Source organism: Magnolia sinica, chromosome 17, assembly GCF_029962835.1.
Source record: "Magnolia sinica isolate HGM2019 chromosome 17, MsV1, whole genome shotgun sequence".
Taxonomy (NCBI): Eukaryota; Viridiplantae; Streptophyta; class Magnoliopsida; order Magnoliales; family Magnoliaceae; genus Magnolia; species Magnolia sinica.
Genome location: NC_080589.1, coordinates 27,458,190 through 27,478,277, shown reverse-complemented (window position 1 = coordinate 27,478,277; position 20,088 = coordinate 27,458,190). Strand labels below are relative to the sequence as shown.

Below are 20,088 nucleotides of genomic sequence, written 5' to 3'. Positions count from 1 at the left end.
AGGCAGCGTCTTGCGAAGGAGATGCAAAAAATGTCAATGCTTGAGGTTGGCCATCCAAAATGGCTTGAGATTTCCAATGAAGTTCTTCTCTAAGAGCTTCCTGGACACATGTTTCAAGATCTAGCCTGGTCTCTCTATCCATTAAAGGTTCATGAATAGGCTCAAATTCCAGCTGCATTTTCATCGGAAAGTGATATGAGATTCTGCTTGCATTTCCATAACATTTGCAGAAGATGTTTGCTGGTAGAATCAACCTATAACGTCTCGGAAAAATCCGTACAAGGACCCGAGTACCACCTCAGACAGAAATCACCCAGGACTAAAACCTTTAGAAATTAGGTTAATGTTAGCAAGTGCTACACTAGAGTGCTTATGAAATTAGCACTAATCGCTTTAAATACAATCTGCAAGATTCAAACCGTGCAGTATCATTGACGCTACGTTACCCTGAAATCTAGAATCCATCCCTAAACCCGGTTGCTCTCGGGAGCACACCGAAACTCCGTATCGGACCTGGACCGCACGTCGAAAGTCCGATGACCGCGAAACTATACAATTATGACCGCATTACTAGACTTGACAACCCCTTCGAAAATCAAGTCTTAATTGTGTCTATAAATGCACAACTTAAGCCTGGAGCAAAGTGTGTGAGAAACGTGAAAATATTTAGAAATAAAATCTAAATTTAAGTAATCAGAGACGTGTCACTTGCGGGTCAAATATAAGGATTCAGACCGTCAGAATCTGACCCAAATACACCCTCGGATCAAGAGAAATGTCCCACACATGTCGGTCTACTTGTGACCCTGATCGAGTGACCGTGACCGTTGAACTGAAACTGGTCCACCACGGCTGATCCGCAAACCCAATCGGAACGAAAACTCAGCCTGACCTAGATCCATGGTCAGGGAGCTTAAGTCCGACCGCACGTAGAAAAGGGGTCACCAGAAATGCTCCGTTAGACCGGAACAGTCCGTGTTTGGATATAACCTAAGTATACCTTGGCCCTAGGGTCATTCCCATCAAACCTGGGCCTATATAAGGACCTTAAACCCTCACTCTCTCACCTCATACGAATTTGAGAAACCCTAGGAGAGAGAGAAGAGAAAAGAGAAGGGAAAAGAGAGAAAGTGAGTGTGAGAGTTGGAGATACTTCCTGGGATCCGATCCCGCTACTCCACGCACTCAACTGTCACTCCTGTATCGCTATACAAGCAATTTCGACTCCGTACTTAGGTAAGAAAACCCAACCCTAACTTGTCTTAGGGTTTCCAACTAGCGTAATAGATGAATTAGCTAACCTATTTCCTGTTATAGGTTATTGTGGTGCCGTAGACAAGACTTAACTTTTAAAACTGAGTTCACTACGAGTCTACCTGCGAAAGGTGTGGACTATAAACGTATAGGTTATGGTTTTCAAGGCTTTCAATGTCGGTTAATAGTTTATTACTGATGTGGATGCTATTTCACATGCCAAATGCGATGTTTGTTTCGCGTTTCAGATATATATGAACTATATGGAGTTTAGTGTATTCCATGTATTTGTAGAAAGGGTCGTATACGTATGGAATTTGAAAAACTGTTTGCCATGATTAATCGTCGTGTGCTTATACTAGTTGTATGTGTAACAACTCCTTGGTGAAAGGATTTGGCCCAGTATGTGTTACGGCCAACATACGTCATGTATGTTGAAGTGTGTAGAATAAGTGTTTGTCGAAATGTCTGAGTGAACATGGAATCATGATTAATACTTGTTATGATGGATGTTTGTTAATACATGATCGTTGTATGTGTCGCAACTCCTATGTGAAAGGATTTGCTATAATATGCGTTTTAAGTAAATAAATCTATGTACGTTGGAATATGTGGTCTAAGTGTTTGTAGAAATGTCTGAATGATCAGGCATGTAGTATTTGTACTTTACATGGGTGTTGAGAAGAGATTCTCAACTATCTTAACGATGTGTATGATTTCCTCCATGTAACTTACTTTCTTTGTCTGTTTTACTTAGGGATTTCATATCTATGAATTCGTGTTTAAGTTGAAATCCATCAAATGCTTACATGCTTGTATGATTGGAATTGTTGATCCATTATTGTTCTGATTAGCTTGTATAATTATCTGTTATAATTGAATGTGTTTGGGACTATGAAATAGTCCAAGCAATCGGTAACAGGTTCTGATTTGGTGGCTGAGGTTGTCTCGCCACATAGGACGTGATCGATGAATCCGAGTCGTACTTGGGATGACGGCAGTGATTAGGCCACACGGAGTGCTTACGCACTTCATGTCGATCAACTCAATGTGTGCTCGTACTAGTCGAGCTCATCAAGTAACCCGATTGACCCGATGTATGTTCACCATGTATGGACGCTATTGCTTAAATCTAAGGTACCAAACTCACCAGTGAAAATCCTTTAAAACCTTAGTACCTCGATCCGCTAAGACTCATGAGCCGGGCATAGTGGTATGGGACACCATGATCAAGCTGTCAGCCTACGCTGGGGTGACGAGCCTCCCCGTAGTGACCAGTTAGCAACCCAGACTCATGAGCCGAATACGGTGGTATGGGACACTGTATTCGAGCTGTCGGCCTACACTGATAAGGTGACGAGCCCTTTATAGTGACCTCGAGCGTACGCTAAGACTGCGTAGAGGCGATAAGCCCTTACGTAGCAACAGAAGTACACTAGGCCTGCACTGATAAGGTGATGAGCCCTTTGCAGCGACCTAGAACCGTAACATCGTATGAGATTTACTAGGATTGACGACCCTAGATTGGATCATCGTTTGGGAATTGATATAAGGGAGGTACCTTAGCTTTTCAATCCTACTGTATGAAAAGAACTAATAAGAACTTGTTAATCACGTTCATGCACCGCACTGCATGTGTCGTTTGGCGTTGGGCAGAACACTGAGGAAGTGATTGACATGCGCGATCGTTAGATGAAGATCGCAGAGGGAGTGCAGGCGAGGGCATGCATCATTTATTCATACCATTCTTGCATTAATCAGAGTACTTAAGAATGTTTGATTGTATTGTTTTATCATTACTGCTTGACTGAATTGAGAACATGTTAACCTTTGCTTTATTGTTCCACTGAGTTGATCACTCACTCCCACGTTTCGGGACGGTGTTGTACACACCAACCAGATTCTGTCTTAGTTGCAGATGGAGACCCGACTGATGAGGCAGAGGCGGACTTCGTAGACGATGAGGATGCCTTCTCATATATACAGTATTCAGGCAGGTTTACATAAACCGTTCTGAACGGCGGGGCTTCAGGGTTATATTTGTAATGGACTATTACATTTTTGACATTTTGTAGTTTGAAACAAAATATGTAATTATTGGCCTGGCAATGTATACATACTTTGGGGACCTATAATGAGTTATAACGCTATACATATTTGAGTAAGTCTTCCGCTTGCGTATTACAACTGTCCCTGGATTATGTATTGCTGATTAGGCTTAATCTTATTCATGTTTTATGCACTAATACAGACAACATTTAATCATCATCAAATATGTTGCATAAGTGATGCGTTGGAACTCGGGAGTTGGACTTCTACTCGACCCCCGATTTTCAGGGCGTCACACAACCAACATGGAATCTTTTCCAGCCCATAGGGCCAAAAATCCATTATTCTCAGATAGTTCTCTCTCTCTCTCTCTCTCTCTCTCTCTCTCTCTCTCTAAGTATATTGAGAGAGTTCACAATCCAGATGAAATTTACTGGTCTTATTTGTTTATTAATACCATTTTTTTTTGAGATGGACCCACGTCTTAGCAGCCTTAAAAAAGGGATGAAGAGTAAATCCGATATTTAAATCCACAGAGTTTAGGATCCATGTCATGACCTTAGAATTGTTAATGCTCTGTTCAATTTGTCCTTTTTTATCAGAAGGTTTAACCAATGAACCATCTAGAAACCCAACCCCTTAGCCTTAATAAAGTGACGAAAACAGAAGGCCCATTGAATATAATTTTTTGCAATAGAATTTAATGGAAATTCTCTCTAATCACTAGCAGCCATTAAAAGAAAAAATCCCAAATGTTGGAGTAAAAAAAAGAAGATTTTCACCTGTTGGGAGGAAGATAATTTAAGAGATTCAACCTCTTCAAGAAAAATGTAATACAGATCTGAGTTCAACACAGTCTAAATCAGTATCCAATAAAAAAGGAGACACTCTATCCACAAGCTAACAAGATCTAAATCTATATCAAGAAAAAATTGCGTAGATCACACTATTCACGAGCTGACTGAGATGTGGGTTGATATACAGCGAAAAGGGAGGGCAAATTATGGTACTTAATTAACTTAAATGAGTTTTTGCCTCCAAAAATGAATGGATACAAATCTGAGAAGAGAGATCTTCAACCAATTGAGAGAAAACAGCCCTTCCAGCAATCAATAAAAGGAAACTGAAAATAATGTAAGACTAAAGGAAATCAAGCCAATCAATACGCTCTATACCATATTGAGGAGAGGCCATAGAAAAGGATGAATATATACCCTAATGCATCAACTATGGAGGGAGGTAGCGAAAGGGCAAAATGAAAAAGCACATAGCACACACAGCTAAGTCATACAAAAACATGTATTCTAAATGTATAGTATGTTTGGTGTACCCCATACTACACATCTCTCTCGCAGTCACCTTGTTTAAGTGACACTGCCAACTTATGGCATTCTAAACTTCGATTGTAGGAAAGGGTGGCAAGACGTTGAACTTTGATTGTAGGAAAAGGGTGGCAAGACGTTGAACTTTGATTGTAGGAAAGGGTGGCAAGATGTATTATCAAACTCAATATGATCAAGGAAATGACGAACTTCAAATAAGTTTTCGATTGTGGCAAAATGCATAACAATGTCTGGAAGGGACTAAAATAGCTTGAAACAAACATATAGATCCAGTTCTCTCAACGCACTATAATTTATAGTGCTCATACTTGCATCAGGACGCTTAACACAATCCAATCGATGATCGGGACCTTACACTAGGTGCAGCACACATTTCATGCGCTACCAAGCAAAAACCATACTGATAGGATTATCAGTTCCATTTACCTTATTTTTATAGCCTTTTATTTCCAGGCCGTGGACAGGGCCATAAGTGATCCATGATAAGCTCAAACAAATAGATTGTTCAAATCAGTGATTGAACCTACTTCTTTGAAATGATCAAGACCATCCATTCTATAGGCCATTGATCAAACACTTGGAATTGTCTGATTGGTGTGATTTTTTATATGGTAAACCATGAAATGTATGATGCACCTAATGGATAGTTCAGACCAACTGCTAGAATTGTCCAAGCTTCCTAATGCACTGAATCTTTTCTCTGTGTTATCTATGTATGCATATACGCAAATGTTGAGTTGCTCTCCTACCCCACTGTGTTGTCTATATTCTGCTTGTTAGGAGTGTGTTTATGCTATAAGTAAGAATCTGCTTTTATTAGCATTATTTCCTTGTGCAAGCGATCAACATCACAACTTTTTGATAGTTTCTTGTGATGGCAATTTAGAAAGAACACAGGGTGTGATTGGATGCAGTAACAAATTGAATTGCAATTGGTACTCTAAGAAACTGGAAAATCCAAAATGCTATCACCTTCCTTAGCATTGATATGGAGGGCCTCCATTCTTTTTCATTTTTTGTGGAGAACATCAAGATCTTAATAAGAAGATTAAAAAGAAAAAATAAAATGAAACAGTAGCCTCCATGGCCAAAAGATAATACAGACCAGATTGGCCTCCAAATTGAAATCTCATTACTTTTTAAGTTGGGGCATGAAAGAAATTAGAGACCTACTACCCCTCATTAAGAGGTTGCTTCACCTCATTGTGAATACTTGGGGAAAAAAGAGGCAAAGGAAGATACAAGACTGCTTTTGGAGTTATTCTCTGGTGGAAATGTTTTGTGGCCACCTTGCTCTAAAAAGATACCGCATTTTGGAATGTCACAGAAAGCAGGTTCTGCATTAGGCAGACTACTACTACTCTTTCTTTTCTCCCCAGAATCAATATACCACGCATTTGATGTTGGACAAAATGAGCTGGGATATAAGTTTTGGGCAGAAAATAATTCCCCCAAATGCATGTCAAGATACCAAACACGCCCTAAAAGAAGAAAATGATGAAGAACATGGTCAAGCTGCAATCCGTAATTCTTGTTATCTTCATCACTTGTTGTTGCAGGCAGTACACATCCTTTCTTCTGTAAGAGTGAAATCCCTTTGGATCATACTAGTACACAATGTGGGATGAAAAATTCAATGAAAATCTAGATACATATATAATACAAAATACTGTTTTTGTGTGCTTATCAGTAACTACTCTTCAATCATTCTCTCTACATAAGAATTTGTACAACCAACTGTTGCACACCAACAAAACCTACTTCTTGGAGACATAGGCATAGTATTGTGCCATTGGAACCACAAACGCAATCACTAGTAAACCTCCAACCACAAGAGTAAATTGTCCACGCTTCTCTTCAGTCTCTTCCCTTGATTTGAAGTTGGATTCCCTCTTGTTATCATTAAACTTGGGCCCGCCTGGATCCGGCAGTCCATCTATGGCAGCAACTAGTCGTTTGGCACTGCTTAGTATTGCCTCATTGTACTTCTCATCCGTAGCCAAGACTGCAGCAATAACCCAGCACTTTGATCATCAGTACAACTCTAAGAAATAATCTACAAGCTCATAGTGGTTTGTATGGATTTCTATTCTATTAGCAGATGTACTATTCAAAAGAAAAGACTAGCATGTATTCAAGGCATTTAAAATAAAAATAAAAACAATGATGAGAGAGAGAGAGAGAGAGAGAGAGAGAGAGAGAGAGAGAGACTATTCCGCCAGCAAACCAAGCCTAAGCTTTGTATTTGAGATAAACAGGGAACTTCCCTATTACAGCACAGAGTTCACAAAAGTGGAGTTCTGGTTTGATCTAGACCATTGATCTGCTGGCCCATCATGAATGGACTATCCCTCAAAAATTTCAAGATGGGAATACCCTGATCCTACTACAAGAAACAGTGGAGGTGGCTTGCAATTAGACATTTTTGAAAAAAATACAACAGTTCAATATTAGAAAGCTAAACCTCAGATGGCCAGGATATTCCAAATTGGAAAAGTTTCAGGGTACCATCCAACCAAGGTCGGTGCCGTCATATCAAATTTGGATTCCTGAATCATGGGATCCACTTGAACAGGCTTTGTGCCAAACAGGGAACTTGCCAGTTGGAGAGAGAGAGAGAGAGAGAGAGAGAGAGAGAGAGAGATAATAATCTACCAAAACATGAGTTCTAGATGAACAATTACGGCATTGTTGTTTTTTCTTTTCCAAATATTTCTTTTTAATATTTGTTAAATTCGGTTTCAAGAAGGTGTGACCTTCTTTGGGCATTTCTAACATGATCTTGTTTATGTAGGCAGTTTACTGACAATTGGATGTCAAATTGCACAAAACGGCTTGTTTTTCTAATTTCCATGTATGGGAATTGATTTCTACCTGCAGTTATTGAGTTCATCTCTGAGAACAATTCTTTTACTTCATCCTCAACTTTGGACCAATTTCTTCCTAAAGAATTGTATGATCCTTGACAGCATGAATCATTCAAGCCGGTCTGATGGTTTAGTGGTCTAACCAGGGGTCAGATGGGTTACATTGTTAATGGATATACCCCAATATCTCCTAGATGGAACAATTCTAACATGTCGATTGTTGGCCTAGAAGTAGATGATTAAGTAAAAAATGTGACAACTCTGCATTTAACAGAATAAGAAACCAATTATTTGATGGTTGAAATCTTTGAATCTGTGGAATTTTGTGCATGGTCCATTCCTGCTGGAGCCCTTGAATCAACATTAGTGTTCACCGAACCATGGGCCCAACTTCTCAGAACTTGGGGTCCAAGGACTTCTCTATTGTGTTTTTGCTAAGAGAAATAATTTTCAAAAATAAAATATTTTATGTTTGAAGTAAATATATTACATATGGAAACTTTTTCAAAAATACCTGTGTGGATTAGTGGTAGGGGGACTGTTGGTGCACGCGTAGCATGGGCTGTAGGGCTGCTCTTGTGTATCATTGCAAGGAGCCTTATAATTTTTGGAAAATGTTCAGATCCATCTGAGCCATTGTATGATCGTAGTTGAACCAGAGTCTATAAAGTGGCTCAATCAACAGGTGCATGGGAATAGAGTTAGGGATCCAACCACTGTGTTGGTTGGGTGCCTGAAATATGGCCTTATACGTGGCATCGTCAACACATGCCGAACGTATGGTGATAGTTGGGCTGACTAGGATTTAGGTAGGCGTTGCATATGTTGCAATGTATCAGCAGGTTTTTACTGTTGTGTTATAATCTGTCTAAAAGAGAGGGGAAAAAAAACTGCTCCAAGAAAACTCATTTCCATTAATGACATGATGGTTGGAGTCCGTGAAATAGTGTATGGATTTCCTGAATAGGCACACGTGTGTCCCTACAGAATTTATATATCCTGGACATTTCAATTTAAGATATGTCACACAAAATTCCCGGATCAAGCCATCCACAGGCTAGTAACCTCATCTCTGCTCCCTCTTTATTTGTCCACTTGAGAACATTTTTGAGGCATCAGTGACAGATTGACAGTACTTGGAGATCTGTTTAGTACTTGGATGTGTAAATCTTTGTCTTAAATTTCATATCTGTGAGTTTATTCTATCTTGAAGAAAGTTTACCATTCCCTTCTTTTACACTTGCTGGAATATCCAGAAAAGGGCAGGGAAAGCAGTCTTGAGATATTGATGATTTAAGTTAAGATTTGAACCTACAAATCTATCATTTCAATATCAAAATTCCTTATTACCTCCATTGTGTACTACCTCATTATCAACATCCTCTTTCTGCCCACATGCATGAGTTGAATTAATGAGGCACTCCTACAGCCTCCACGGCATACTTTTCATTGCTAATCATCATTTACCAATGCCGTATCTAAGGACTAAAAGCAATTAAATGAATTTCCAGTAGGTAGTTTTTCATCATCAGAACTTCTCATAAATCTAAACCAACCAGACCTCATGTAAAGCACTGGAGATGGGAAAAGGCAGGCAACAACAACATGTATATAAGCATCAAATAAATAAATAAACAAATAATCAAATGCCTTACCAGGAAGGTTCTCGGATACAGTGGCATCAAGAACAGTGTCTCCCACTGCTTGAACAAACTTTGGCCCACCTGTGATGGCCCCTTCTTTCTGACTGGTGACCAGCACAACTATTCCCTTATTATTGCCTTCTTCAATGGTTGGATACCAACGCTCCAACACTTGGTCAGCATACTCAAAAGCATCAGCTTTGCTCTGCAACCGGAATTTAAACCATAAACTCAAATGAGAAAATCAAAAGCCTTGAATGCCACTTGATCTGCTATAAGTGACATTGAAAAGCAGAGGAGGAATGGAAAGGAAAAGAAAATCTACTATACTTTCTGATATTAGGAAGAAAACAAATACATTACTAGTTGAGTTTTCTACAAAGTGTGGAGGCTTGTTCTACTGATTTTCCATTTGTGTATGGGCTTGGGTTTTTGGATATATATATATATATCAAAAAACCCAAGCCCATAAACAAATGGAAAATCCCAAGGCTTCATTTTAGAACTCTCAACTCTTTTCAGTTGGGTTTGAATCTTTTCTATCCAAATCAATAATGGGAATGTCTCAAGTTGGACTTGGAATGTTCCGGGTATGAACACGGGATGGGAAAATGCAAAAAAATGGTAGCCCAGGACCCCAGGTAATGTTGTTAGCAGTTTCCATTCCGCTCCAACTTACAATTGAATGAATGGTTATCTATTTTGCCAAAATAGTTTTCGTACTTGATTTGGGATCCAAATGCATCCTATGACCAGTGATATAACTTGATGGATAGACAGGACCCAGTACACAGCTTTGTATTTTAAGCTTGACATACAACATGCATCTAAGTGCATTTCAGTATGTCTAAGTACACTAGGTTAACTTTACATTAAGATGAAGTACTTAGAAGCACTTAGATGCATGCATGTTGTATGTTAAGGTTAACGTACAAAGCTTTGTATTGGATCCGGTCTCTCACCCAACATGTTCTGACTGAGAAAGAGAACCCAAAATACTTGAACTCAATAGTCCATATTCTGCAATCTCATCGTCATTCCACAGTTTCACAATTCTGAATGAAATGCATAAGAAAACACAAATTAACATCTTCAATGCTCGAATTATCAAATGGGGGTTCCAAGAAAACAAGACTGCAAGATAAAAACACAAACCACAGAAGCAGCAGAAACATATGAGCAAACACGGGATGCTCTACTCTAGTCATGGGTATGAGCAAACACAGGATGCTCTACTCTAACCACGGGTGCTTTGTTCCGACCATCATGCAGAGGTGGGGCCCACCTTACACTAATCTGGACTATTAATCTGGTGAGACACACCATGGATAGGCGATGCTGCAACAAAAACTCCCCCATCGAACAATCCTAACATTTGGATTACAGGCCCGTAAGCAGAACGATTAAATAAAAGAATTTCCAACGGTTTGTACGTAATGGGCAGAATTCCACTGATTGGATGTATTTCACTGCCCAATGAATGTTTTTTTTTCTCTCTCTCTTTGCTTTTATTCATTCCCATCCAAAAGAAGGCCAACCTGATAATTTCGGAAAAGCATTATATAATGCCGCTAAAACCACCACGATCAAAGATAAAAGGCAAAATAGTAGGAGCTTACTGTGAGCTTTCGAACTGTGACGAAATTTATGTGGAGATTCTTCCTCGATTCCACATCTGACAACAACTGCTTCAAATCAGATTTCGTCACTCGGCTTAATACTCCCGCATCATCTACGACATATGATTCAGTTGGCGGGCCCCCATTGAGGACATCGAATTCAGAGGCGACTGCCTGATTGATGGGCGTGATCGGACAGAAATTGATGGCAAGAGAGAGTGCCAGTGCAGCCAGTCCATGGTGCGCATATGAAAACCAGCTCTTGGGTGGCGGTATTATAGAAGGAGAAGGCGGCTTTCCGAGATTACAGATGGGGGTTTTGAGGAGAGAGGGAGAATGGGAATTAGGTTGGAGAGAAGGAGAGAAGACGGTCTTCGAAATGGGTGGTTTTGGATTGAAGAGAGAGCAGAAAGAGGGAGGGGAAAAGATGGCTTCCATGGAAGAGAGAGAAGGGGAAATGCGGGGAATGGTCGAAAAAGAAGAGGTGCTTGCTTCTTTTATTTATTTATTTATTTATTTTCTTACTTTTTCGAATTTGGGTGGCTTGGATTTGGATTGGGTGGTTGGATTTGAATGGGGATAAGTAACGTTCTTCTGACGTCTATTATTAGCCATGGAAATGGATAAGGGTAATTTGGTCTTTTCCAAAGTAAGGGCATTCTGGTCCATTTCTCCAAGCACGTGTGGCACCCCCGATTAGTGATTAGTGCAACGGAAGCGGATTGCCGGTGACACCCGCACGGGGAATGCGGAATGCGTACTGAGTTACTGGGTACGCTGTGGGCCACCAATGATGTATGTATCTTATCCACTCCGTACATCTATTTTTGAAGATCATTTTATTATGCGATCCTAAAAACGAATCGTATCCAAAGCTCATGTGGAACACACGACAGTAAACAGTCTGAATAACGATTTCCACCATTGAAGCCCTCCTTGGCTCACAATGATGTTTATTGGAAATCTGTTTACAAGGTCACGCCTACGTGGATGAAGGGAAAACAAAAATATCCAGCTTGATCCAAAACTTCCACTATCTCCCAGGAAGTTTTCAATGATAACCGTTGAATTCAAAATGTTTCCTGTGGTGGGGTCCACTTGAGATTTCGATATGCTTCAAGTTTGGGTTTATGCACTAAAATAATGGAGTAAAACAGATGGGCGGTGTAGATAAAAGACATTAATCAGGGTAGGTCTTCGGCACCATGTGACCCAAGGTCCGTGGGACCACGATGATTATATGTTTTATCCACACTATCTCCATTTTTCTAGCTCATTTTAGGGCATGATCTCAAAAATTATGCGGATCCAGAGCTTAAGTGAACGACACTAGTGAAAATAGTGAGATGTAAGGCTTGTTGGGGAAAAATTGGATAAGTCGATAAGTTGGCTTATGGAATGAACCAACTCTACTGAAATGGCTCAGGCCCATCGAGCGCTAAGCCTAACAAGGCCTTTATGTCCAGAGAACGTAACCTCCAAGGAGATTGATGCAACTTTAAGGACACTAAAAGAGCCCACCGATAAGCCCTTTTAGTGGTCATATGTTACCGACCTAACCCATAGGTCGATCATAAGTTGATTATGAATCGACCATAACTCAGCCGACAGTCGATTACGGGTCGACTATAGATCGGCCTCAAGTCGATTACGGATTGACTACAATTCGGCCACGAGTTGATTATGGATCGACTATAGATCAATCGTCGCTCGGCCATAAATTAACAATGCTCTCAAATAGCTTTTTAAATAGCGAGGGCTGATCCGTTGATCAAGTCAAGGCCTGTCTCGGGTTCCGACCTAAAGCCGACCTAAACATTCAGATAATCTTCTAACGCCCTAAAAGATCCTTTAAGATCTCCAAAGGATAATATTGGATCTCGACAATTTCGAGACCCGCTCATCTCACGAAAATCCTAGATTAGAGCCAAGAAATCAGGGAAGAATCCAACCAAAATGGTATTCTGTGTCTCCTATAAATAGAGGTACTTCCCACCATTCAAGGTATGTTCACAGAGAAACCCTAAAATCTTACTAGTATCTCTTTTTTAGAGATCCTACCCTATTCTTAAGACCCTGATCCTGACTTAGGCATCGGAGAGTCCTCTGCACTAGCCAGGGCCTCCTTTGTCCCTCTTTTATGCTTTTACAGATCTAGGAAAGGTTTGCGCAAGGAATCTGCCGGAAAACTGCATCAACAGTTTGGCGATGTATGTGGGAATTCGACGTCTATAAGCTGTCTCGGCTTTACCAATGAATCTTTTAAATTCGGCAATGGCTAAGGGAAAAAAGAAAGCTCAATCCCCTCCAGTAGCAATTCCGATTTCGACTCCACCCGCACCAAAGCGTGCCCCCGCGATCTATGGAACGACCTGAATACCAGGAAAGCTATTAGGGCGCTCCGTAGCATCAGGCCACCTCAAGTTCAAGCAGACGCGGCCAACAGAATCATAGAAGGAATGGGCGACAGAATGCCCTCGAGAGGGAGGTCGGAGATATCAAGGTCGACCTGGGTTATATGAAACAGATGTTAGAGGAAATGTAGCCTCAGCGAGTGCTGGGGTCTGATCAGAGGAGAGGACAGTTGAGCGATGTCCAACCATACACCAACCCTCCTCGGCCTTCCACTGCGCAGGCCACCCCACAATCAAGCCAGCAGCATGTTCCGGTCGAGCCTGTCCCATCCCATGTTTCAAGGACTATCCCGTTACATACATCCGACTTACGTCATGAAATAGATCGGAGAATGCATAGCTAACCTCTGGTCGAAGCAACGGCTGATAGTGAGGAGCCATGGATGGTCGAACTCCAGAATCTGCAGAAGCAAATCGCGGACATGAAGCAAACCTATCAAGTTAATAGGACTGTGGCAGAAAAGACTGAGTCTTCATTCACAGTCGACATAATACGAGCATGGTTGCCATATAGGTTTCGATTGCCCCAGATCATACCCTACACAGGGAATACCGACCCAACAGAGCACATGGAGTCCTTCGGGACTTACATGAAACTACATGACGCATCGGACATGGTCATGTGCTGAGCCTTCTCACTGACCTTAGCTGACGTTGCTCGGCTCTGCTTTAAACAGTTAAAGCCGAGGTCCATTAGCTCATTCTTAGAACTCAATGAGGCATTCGTCACGAACTTCATTGGGGGAAAAAGAGGCTCAAAGCACCGGCCAACCTTATGAACATCGTTCAGAAAGATGGTGAACTCTTAAAGGATTACATTAAGCACTTTAACCTGGAGGTGTTAGAGGTTTGAAAGCACTCGGATGAGACCGCACTGAATGCCATCATGAGTGGATTAAGGGACAAACCATTCCTCTTTTCTCTGGATAAGAACCTTCCTACTACGTTGGCCGAGTTCATGAACCGGTCACAAAAATATGCCAATGTCGAGGAATCCCAGATCTTGCGGGACGCGGCTCAAAGCAAAAATGCCCTGGCCAAAGAACAAGCGAAGAAAGAGCCCGATTCGACCAACATAAGCAAAAAGTGAAAAGATGATCGATCTTGGGACGATTGTAGGTCGAACAAGCGACCTGACAATAAGTTCACTACTTACACCCCACTCAACAAATCCCATGAGCATGTCCTGATGAAGATAAAAAGTAAATGCTTCATCCACTGGCCGAACAAGTTACGAAGTAATCCCTATCGAATAAGTAAGAATAAATATTGTTATTTTCACCGGGACCACGGACATAACACGAGCGACTTCTATAACCTCAAGCAAGAGATTGAAAGACTCATCAGAGAGGGCCACCTCAAAGAACATGTGGACCGAGGAGGAAATTGGATCACGACTGCCGAGGAACGCCCAATTGATAACAGTTAATTGGAGAGATCTGCACGATCGTTAGGGGTCACAAGGGTGAAGGTGATTCGAACAATGCCCAAAAAATGCATGCAATGAGCATTAATCGCCCCGAGGGAGAAATTATGGTCCTCGACCGACCTTCAAAAGAAAGAAAACTGGAAAAGTAAAATGTGACCATTACCAATGAAGATGCCCGAGGTGTTCATCACCCTTATGACGACGCCTTAGTAATTTCAGTGACCATAGCCAATCGAAAGGTATTTCGAGTCCTCGTCGACATAGGGTCGTCTGCAGACTTGCTTTTCACTTAAGCCTTTGACAAGATGGGTATTGATCGGTCCACACTCTGACCAGTGAGAACTCCCTTGATATCCTACCCGAAGGAGCCATCCAGCTCCCTCTTTCAGCTGGAGACGGGCAAAATCAAACCACTATGATGGTCGATTTCCTGGTGGTCGATCAATCGTCTATCTATAATGCTATTCTTGGACGACCGTCATTGTACCTCCTCCAAGCAATAGTGTTGGCCTACTACCTCTCCATGAAATTCCCAACTGAGTAGGGCGTGGGAGTTGTTAAGGGCGACCAACACGATGCTCGACGATGCTATGCAATGACCTTGAGAGCTTGTGGACACTGGAAATCGGCGTTCACGTTGATTTAAATGTTATGGTTTTGGTAGTGGGGGGTGATTAGACTGGTTTGTAGATGTTGGAGTCGCTACTAGCCAATTAATCTCAGAATCCCGCAGTCGGCTAGAACCCGCGGAATATGTAAGGTTTGAGAAATCTGAAGACTCTCCTATCTTAAATTGACTCCTGGTCTACGATTCGGGATTCCGGGTAAGGGACCTCGATTACAAAGAGGGAAGGTGTTAGGCACCCTCTCTGCCCGTACGAACGTACAGTCTCTACTTTGTGTGGTAAACAATCTCAAGGGATGGATGATGTGGTTGAGATAGGACTACGCACACACATGGATTTCTGATGCGGCAAGATCTGAGATTTCGACAAGCCCCAGAGCATACGTCCAACGGCGTATCTAGAAGGCAGATGTGATGATGTTTATGCAAAGAGATAAAGAAATGGACTAGATCACTAGGAATTTTTGTTGTGACAGGATCCGATGTACGACAAGTCACAGAGCATGCATTCATTAAAGATCTAGAGAAGCAAGGGAGTTGAGAAGGGAATAAATGTCATGATGAATGCTTCTATGCAAAATGAATGTATCTTTGGCTTGGTCTTGAGTAGGCTAAGACATGGACTGAGCCATGACCAATCTGGGATAGATTTGGAGATTAGGATGGTTAGGAAGGTAGGGAGTAGACTAAGGTGATAGCTGAAAAGTCTGGATTTGGAGGCTTGGGAGCTCCTCCTCACTCTCACTCTCTTCCTCTCTCTCTCTCTCCCTCTCTCTCTCACTTAGCTCTAGAAATGAGAAGTGGATGCTTGAAGTGTAAAGAGGATAAGGCTATTTATAGCCTTCTCCAATGGTCTTATGGTAATTGTAGGGTTTCGGAGGGGTAAAAGATGAGGAGGCAAGTTATGGTTGGTTGAGGAGAGAGAAATTCCACATGGCGCTCTCTCATTGGCTCTTAGGGTTGATAAAACGGTAAATAGTAAACCCTAGAGGGGTAAATTTAGAGGAAAGTTGACTTTCAGCCTAGGGGACAGCTGTTGCTCGGAGGACACACGTGTTCGGCGAGCGGTGGTAATCGGAGTACCACCGGCGGTAGTCCAATTACCGCCCGGGCCGGCCTCGCACGTGCGGTCCTCGTGTGGCATGCATGTTTGTCTGGTGGTCCCTTTTTCGAGTTTTTGGCTTGGCCAGGTGTATTTCTAGGCTATCTTGACTCTATATGGGTTCTAGATTTGGGAGTTTCTAATGACTTAAATTAGGATTTCGGGTTCGGGTACGGTTTGGATTAGGGTTTCGGGTTCGGGTAAGGTTTGGATTAGGGTTTCGGGTTCGGGTAAGATTTGGATTTGGGTTTCGGGTTCGGGTAAGGTTTAGATTAGGGTTTCATATTCGGGTCAGGTTTGGATTTTGGTTTTGGATAGATCACAGTTCCTGGATTGTCTTAGCCTTCTCAAGATATTTGCCTGGGTGGGGTGTCTACAGAGCTCCACCCGAGGTAATGACGATCGAGTTCTTGGATCCGCGCGAGGAATCTCCCTAGCAAGGTCAACCTGTGGAATACCTTGTTCAGATCCCAGTGGACGAGTCCAACCCCTCCAAGACCATACAAGTTGGGTCATCTTTGACTCCGCCGTTGAAGGATAAACCGGTAGTCGTACTATGATGATATGCTGATGTTTTTGTATGGTCCCACGAGGACATGCCGAGGATTGACCCCACCATTATCACGCACCGACTAAACATCAATCCGACCGAAAGGTTAAGGTCGAGCGAAAGCACTATGAATGAAGATTAAGGCCGTCTAATATACCATGCTTAATGACATACTCTACAAGAAGATGTTTTACCTTCCTTACTTAGATGCATCCGGCCGCAAGAAGCTGAATACGTCCTTAGAGAAATCCACGAAGGAATTTGCGGGAATCACTCTGGAGGGCGATCGTTAGCTCATAAGGTCATTTGACAGGGTTACTACTGGCCGACCATTAGCACGACGCACAGAAGCTCGTCTAGAGATGTGAAAAATGTCAGAGGTTTGTGAATGTTCCTCGATAGCCACCGGAAGAACTTACCCCCATGGCCGACCCTTGGTCGTTCACTCAGTGGGGGATCGACATTATCGGGTTGTTCCCCATGGGAAAAGGTTAAACCTAGTTCGCTGTTGTAGCTGTAGATTACTTCACCAAATGGGCAGAGGCAGAACCATTCGCAAAGATAACCGAACAAAAGATCACAGATTTTGTTTGGAAGAATATCATATGTCGCTTCGGGATACCTCAGACTATCGTTTCCGACAACAGGAAATAGTTCGACAACAAACAGAACCAGGAAATGTGCAAGAATCTTGGAATTCGTAGCATTTACTTGTCACCACGAATCTGTAAGCGAACGGGCAAGTCAAAGTTGTCAACAAGATTGTCAAACATCACCTATGAACCAAGCTCAAAAATGCCAAAGGAGCCTGGGCCGAGGAACTTCCCAAAAGTCCTATGGGGCTACCGGACTATGGCCCGAACGGCCACTGGAGAAACACCATTCTCCCTGGCATAAGGAACAGAGGCGGTCGCTCTCGTAGAGATCGGACTACCCATGACCCGCACAAGCTCGTTCAATGAACTGGCCAACGACGAGCTTGTGTCCCTCAAACTCAACCTTCTAAAAGAGCGAAGGGAGCAAGCTCGACTTCGAACCATTGTTCGCCAACAATAAGTGTCGCTATTCTACAATGCTCGAGTCAAGGTCAGAAGGTGTCGAGCAGAGACCTGGTTCTCCGAAAGATATTCCAGAACACTAAGGAAGCAGGAATAAGGACCTTGGGCCCAAATCGGGAAGGACCCTACGTGGTTTCGAGTACCGTCCGACCAGGTACATACCTACTAGAAGATCTAACTGGCCAATTACTCCATCATCCATGGAATGTCGAGCACTTGAAGATCTACTACCCTTCGGTCAGATGTACAGATGAACTATGTCTGATCTATGTCCGAGATACATCCGGATCAATGTCTGACTTAGATCAGATCTACAAACGATCTTTGCCCGACCTACGTCCGGGCTATTACCAAACTATCTTGCTTATACAGACTTTAATAGATGCCGACATCTATTATGTAACTCATCCAATGGAAAAAAGGGAAAATGGAAATAGATCTTCAAAAGGGGACATTTTCATTAATAAAACCCATAATGGTGTGGTTACATTAGCCTTACATTAACTATAATTCCAAAGTTTGTACATCGGATAACGGGCAAAACAAAAATACAATATGTGAACAAGAATGACGCCTAGTGTGCTGGAGGTGCTTAAAGCTCGGGCACTTGATGTGCTTGAAGTGCTTAAAGCTCTGGCGCTTGAAGTGCCTGAAGCCAAAAAAGGGAGCAGGATGAAGGAAATACTACTCTACAAAATTAACTTCAAGACTCGATCGCCGCTTAAGAGGCCGTCTGAGAAGCCACTTCCGGAGCCACCTCGAGAGCCGCTTCATCGCCCGACCCATCAAAGCCCGACTCAAGCTCGTCAAAGGCGGAGAGGTCAAGCTCTGAAAAACTCTCCTTCATCGCCTTCACACACTCAGCATAACCTTGATGATAAAGGTTATCCCTCTCATCCAGGAATGTTTGAGACGACTGAAACCCCCTCACAGCGTCCCTTCGTGCAATGGAGAGGACGACTTTGGTCTCCGTCTTTAGCCTTTCCAACTTAGCGCTCGTATCAACGAGCTGAGCATGACATTCATCATGCAACACCTTGGCCTCCTGCAACCGCGAGGACATCTCAACCTTCTTGGCAGAAGACGCTTCGAGAGCTGCCTTCGCCGCTCTTAGCTCGGCTTCAACAGTTGAAGTCTGAGCTTCAACCTTCTCTGCCCGTCTATGCACCTAAGTAAGGTCGGCGTGGGCCTTCAGCGCACACGGGGCGAACTGCAGAAGAGAAAGGAAGTTAAGATGAGCAATTCATAAATAAATAAATAAAATTTACATCTGACGAAGTTCTTACCGAGAAAAGGGTGGTCGTCATACACGCGAGGGTTGGATCCATGGGAGAGTCGAACAAGCCGATGAAGTACTCGACACGCCCTGACGATCTACCCATGGGAGGATTCCCTCCATGGTCCGACAAAGGCTCCCTTGTCCTTTCTCGACCTCTTCCCTTCCCGAAGACTACACCCTAGGGGGGGTTCGGCAGCCTCTTAGGCCTCGGGAGGAGCTACCTCCACACCCTCGTCCACGACCTCTATGACGATCCGGCAAAAAGGACCAGCCTTCCCCTTACTCTTGGTGGAGGTCTTCTGTTTCTTCCTCCTCGGCGCGGACGTATCATCCCAAGGAGGTGCGCAAACTTTGGAGGTTGGCCGAAGGAAAGGCCGAGCTTTAGACATCTCTGTATCAAAACACGGAATAATGCGTCAATACATGAGGAGCATTTTCAAAGCAAAATTCAGAGTTTAGAGGTTCAACTGAAGGTCTTACCAAAGGTCGTACCTGTCAGAGCTGTGTCTAAGCCTGACTGGAAGAGTCACTCTAGTTGGAGAAGCACTCTCCAAGATCTTCTCTCCCAACTTAGGGCCCGCAAGTCCCTGATCTGAGCTACTGAGCCACTGTTGAGCAACAACGGGTGTTTAGGGATAGTTGTGGAGGAAGACACATACGCAAAATCAGATGACAATAAAGGCCGACCAACAGAAGTTAAAATGACTACTACATTGACCTGGCTCGAAAAAGGCTCAGCGGATAAGAGGTTGAATTAATTCTGGTTCGGTTGTTTCCCAGCATTCGTAGGGCCAGAATCACTTATCCCTCCAATGCTTATTGGAGGATGGAGGATTGGTTATCAAAGCCCCGCCAG

General features: G+C 42.7%; 1 protein-coding gene across 1 annotated transcript; it reads right to left on the bottom strand.

Annotated features, from left to right (window-relative positions):
• Positions 1–6,156: 6,156 nt before the first annotated feature.
• Positions 6,157–11,265, bottom strand: LOC131231098 (UPF0603 protein At1g54780, chloroplastic). The gene is made up of 3 exons (XM_058227191.1): positions 10,776–11,265; positions 9,169–9,361; positions 6,157–6,651 (listed from the first exon to the last, which is right to left on the bottom strand). Exons 1-3 carry the CDS (start codon positions 11,211–11,213, stop codon positions 6,404–6,406), a joined length of 879 nt encoding a protein of 292 aa, XP_058083174.1. The 5' UTR covers positions 11,214–11,265; the 3' UTR covers positions 6,157–6,403.
• Between the last annotated feature and the right edge of the window lie 8,823 nt (positions 11,266–20,088).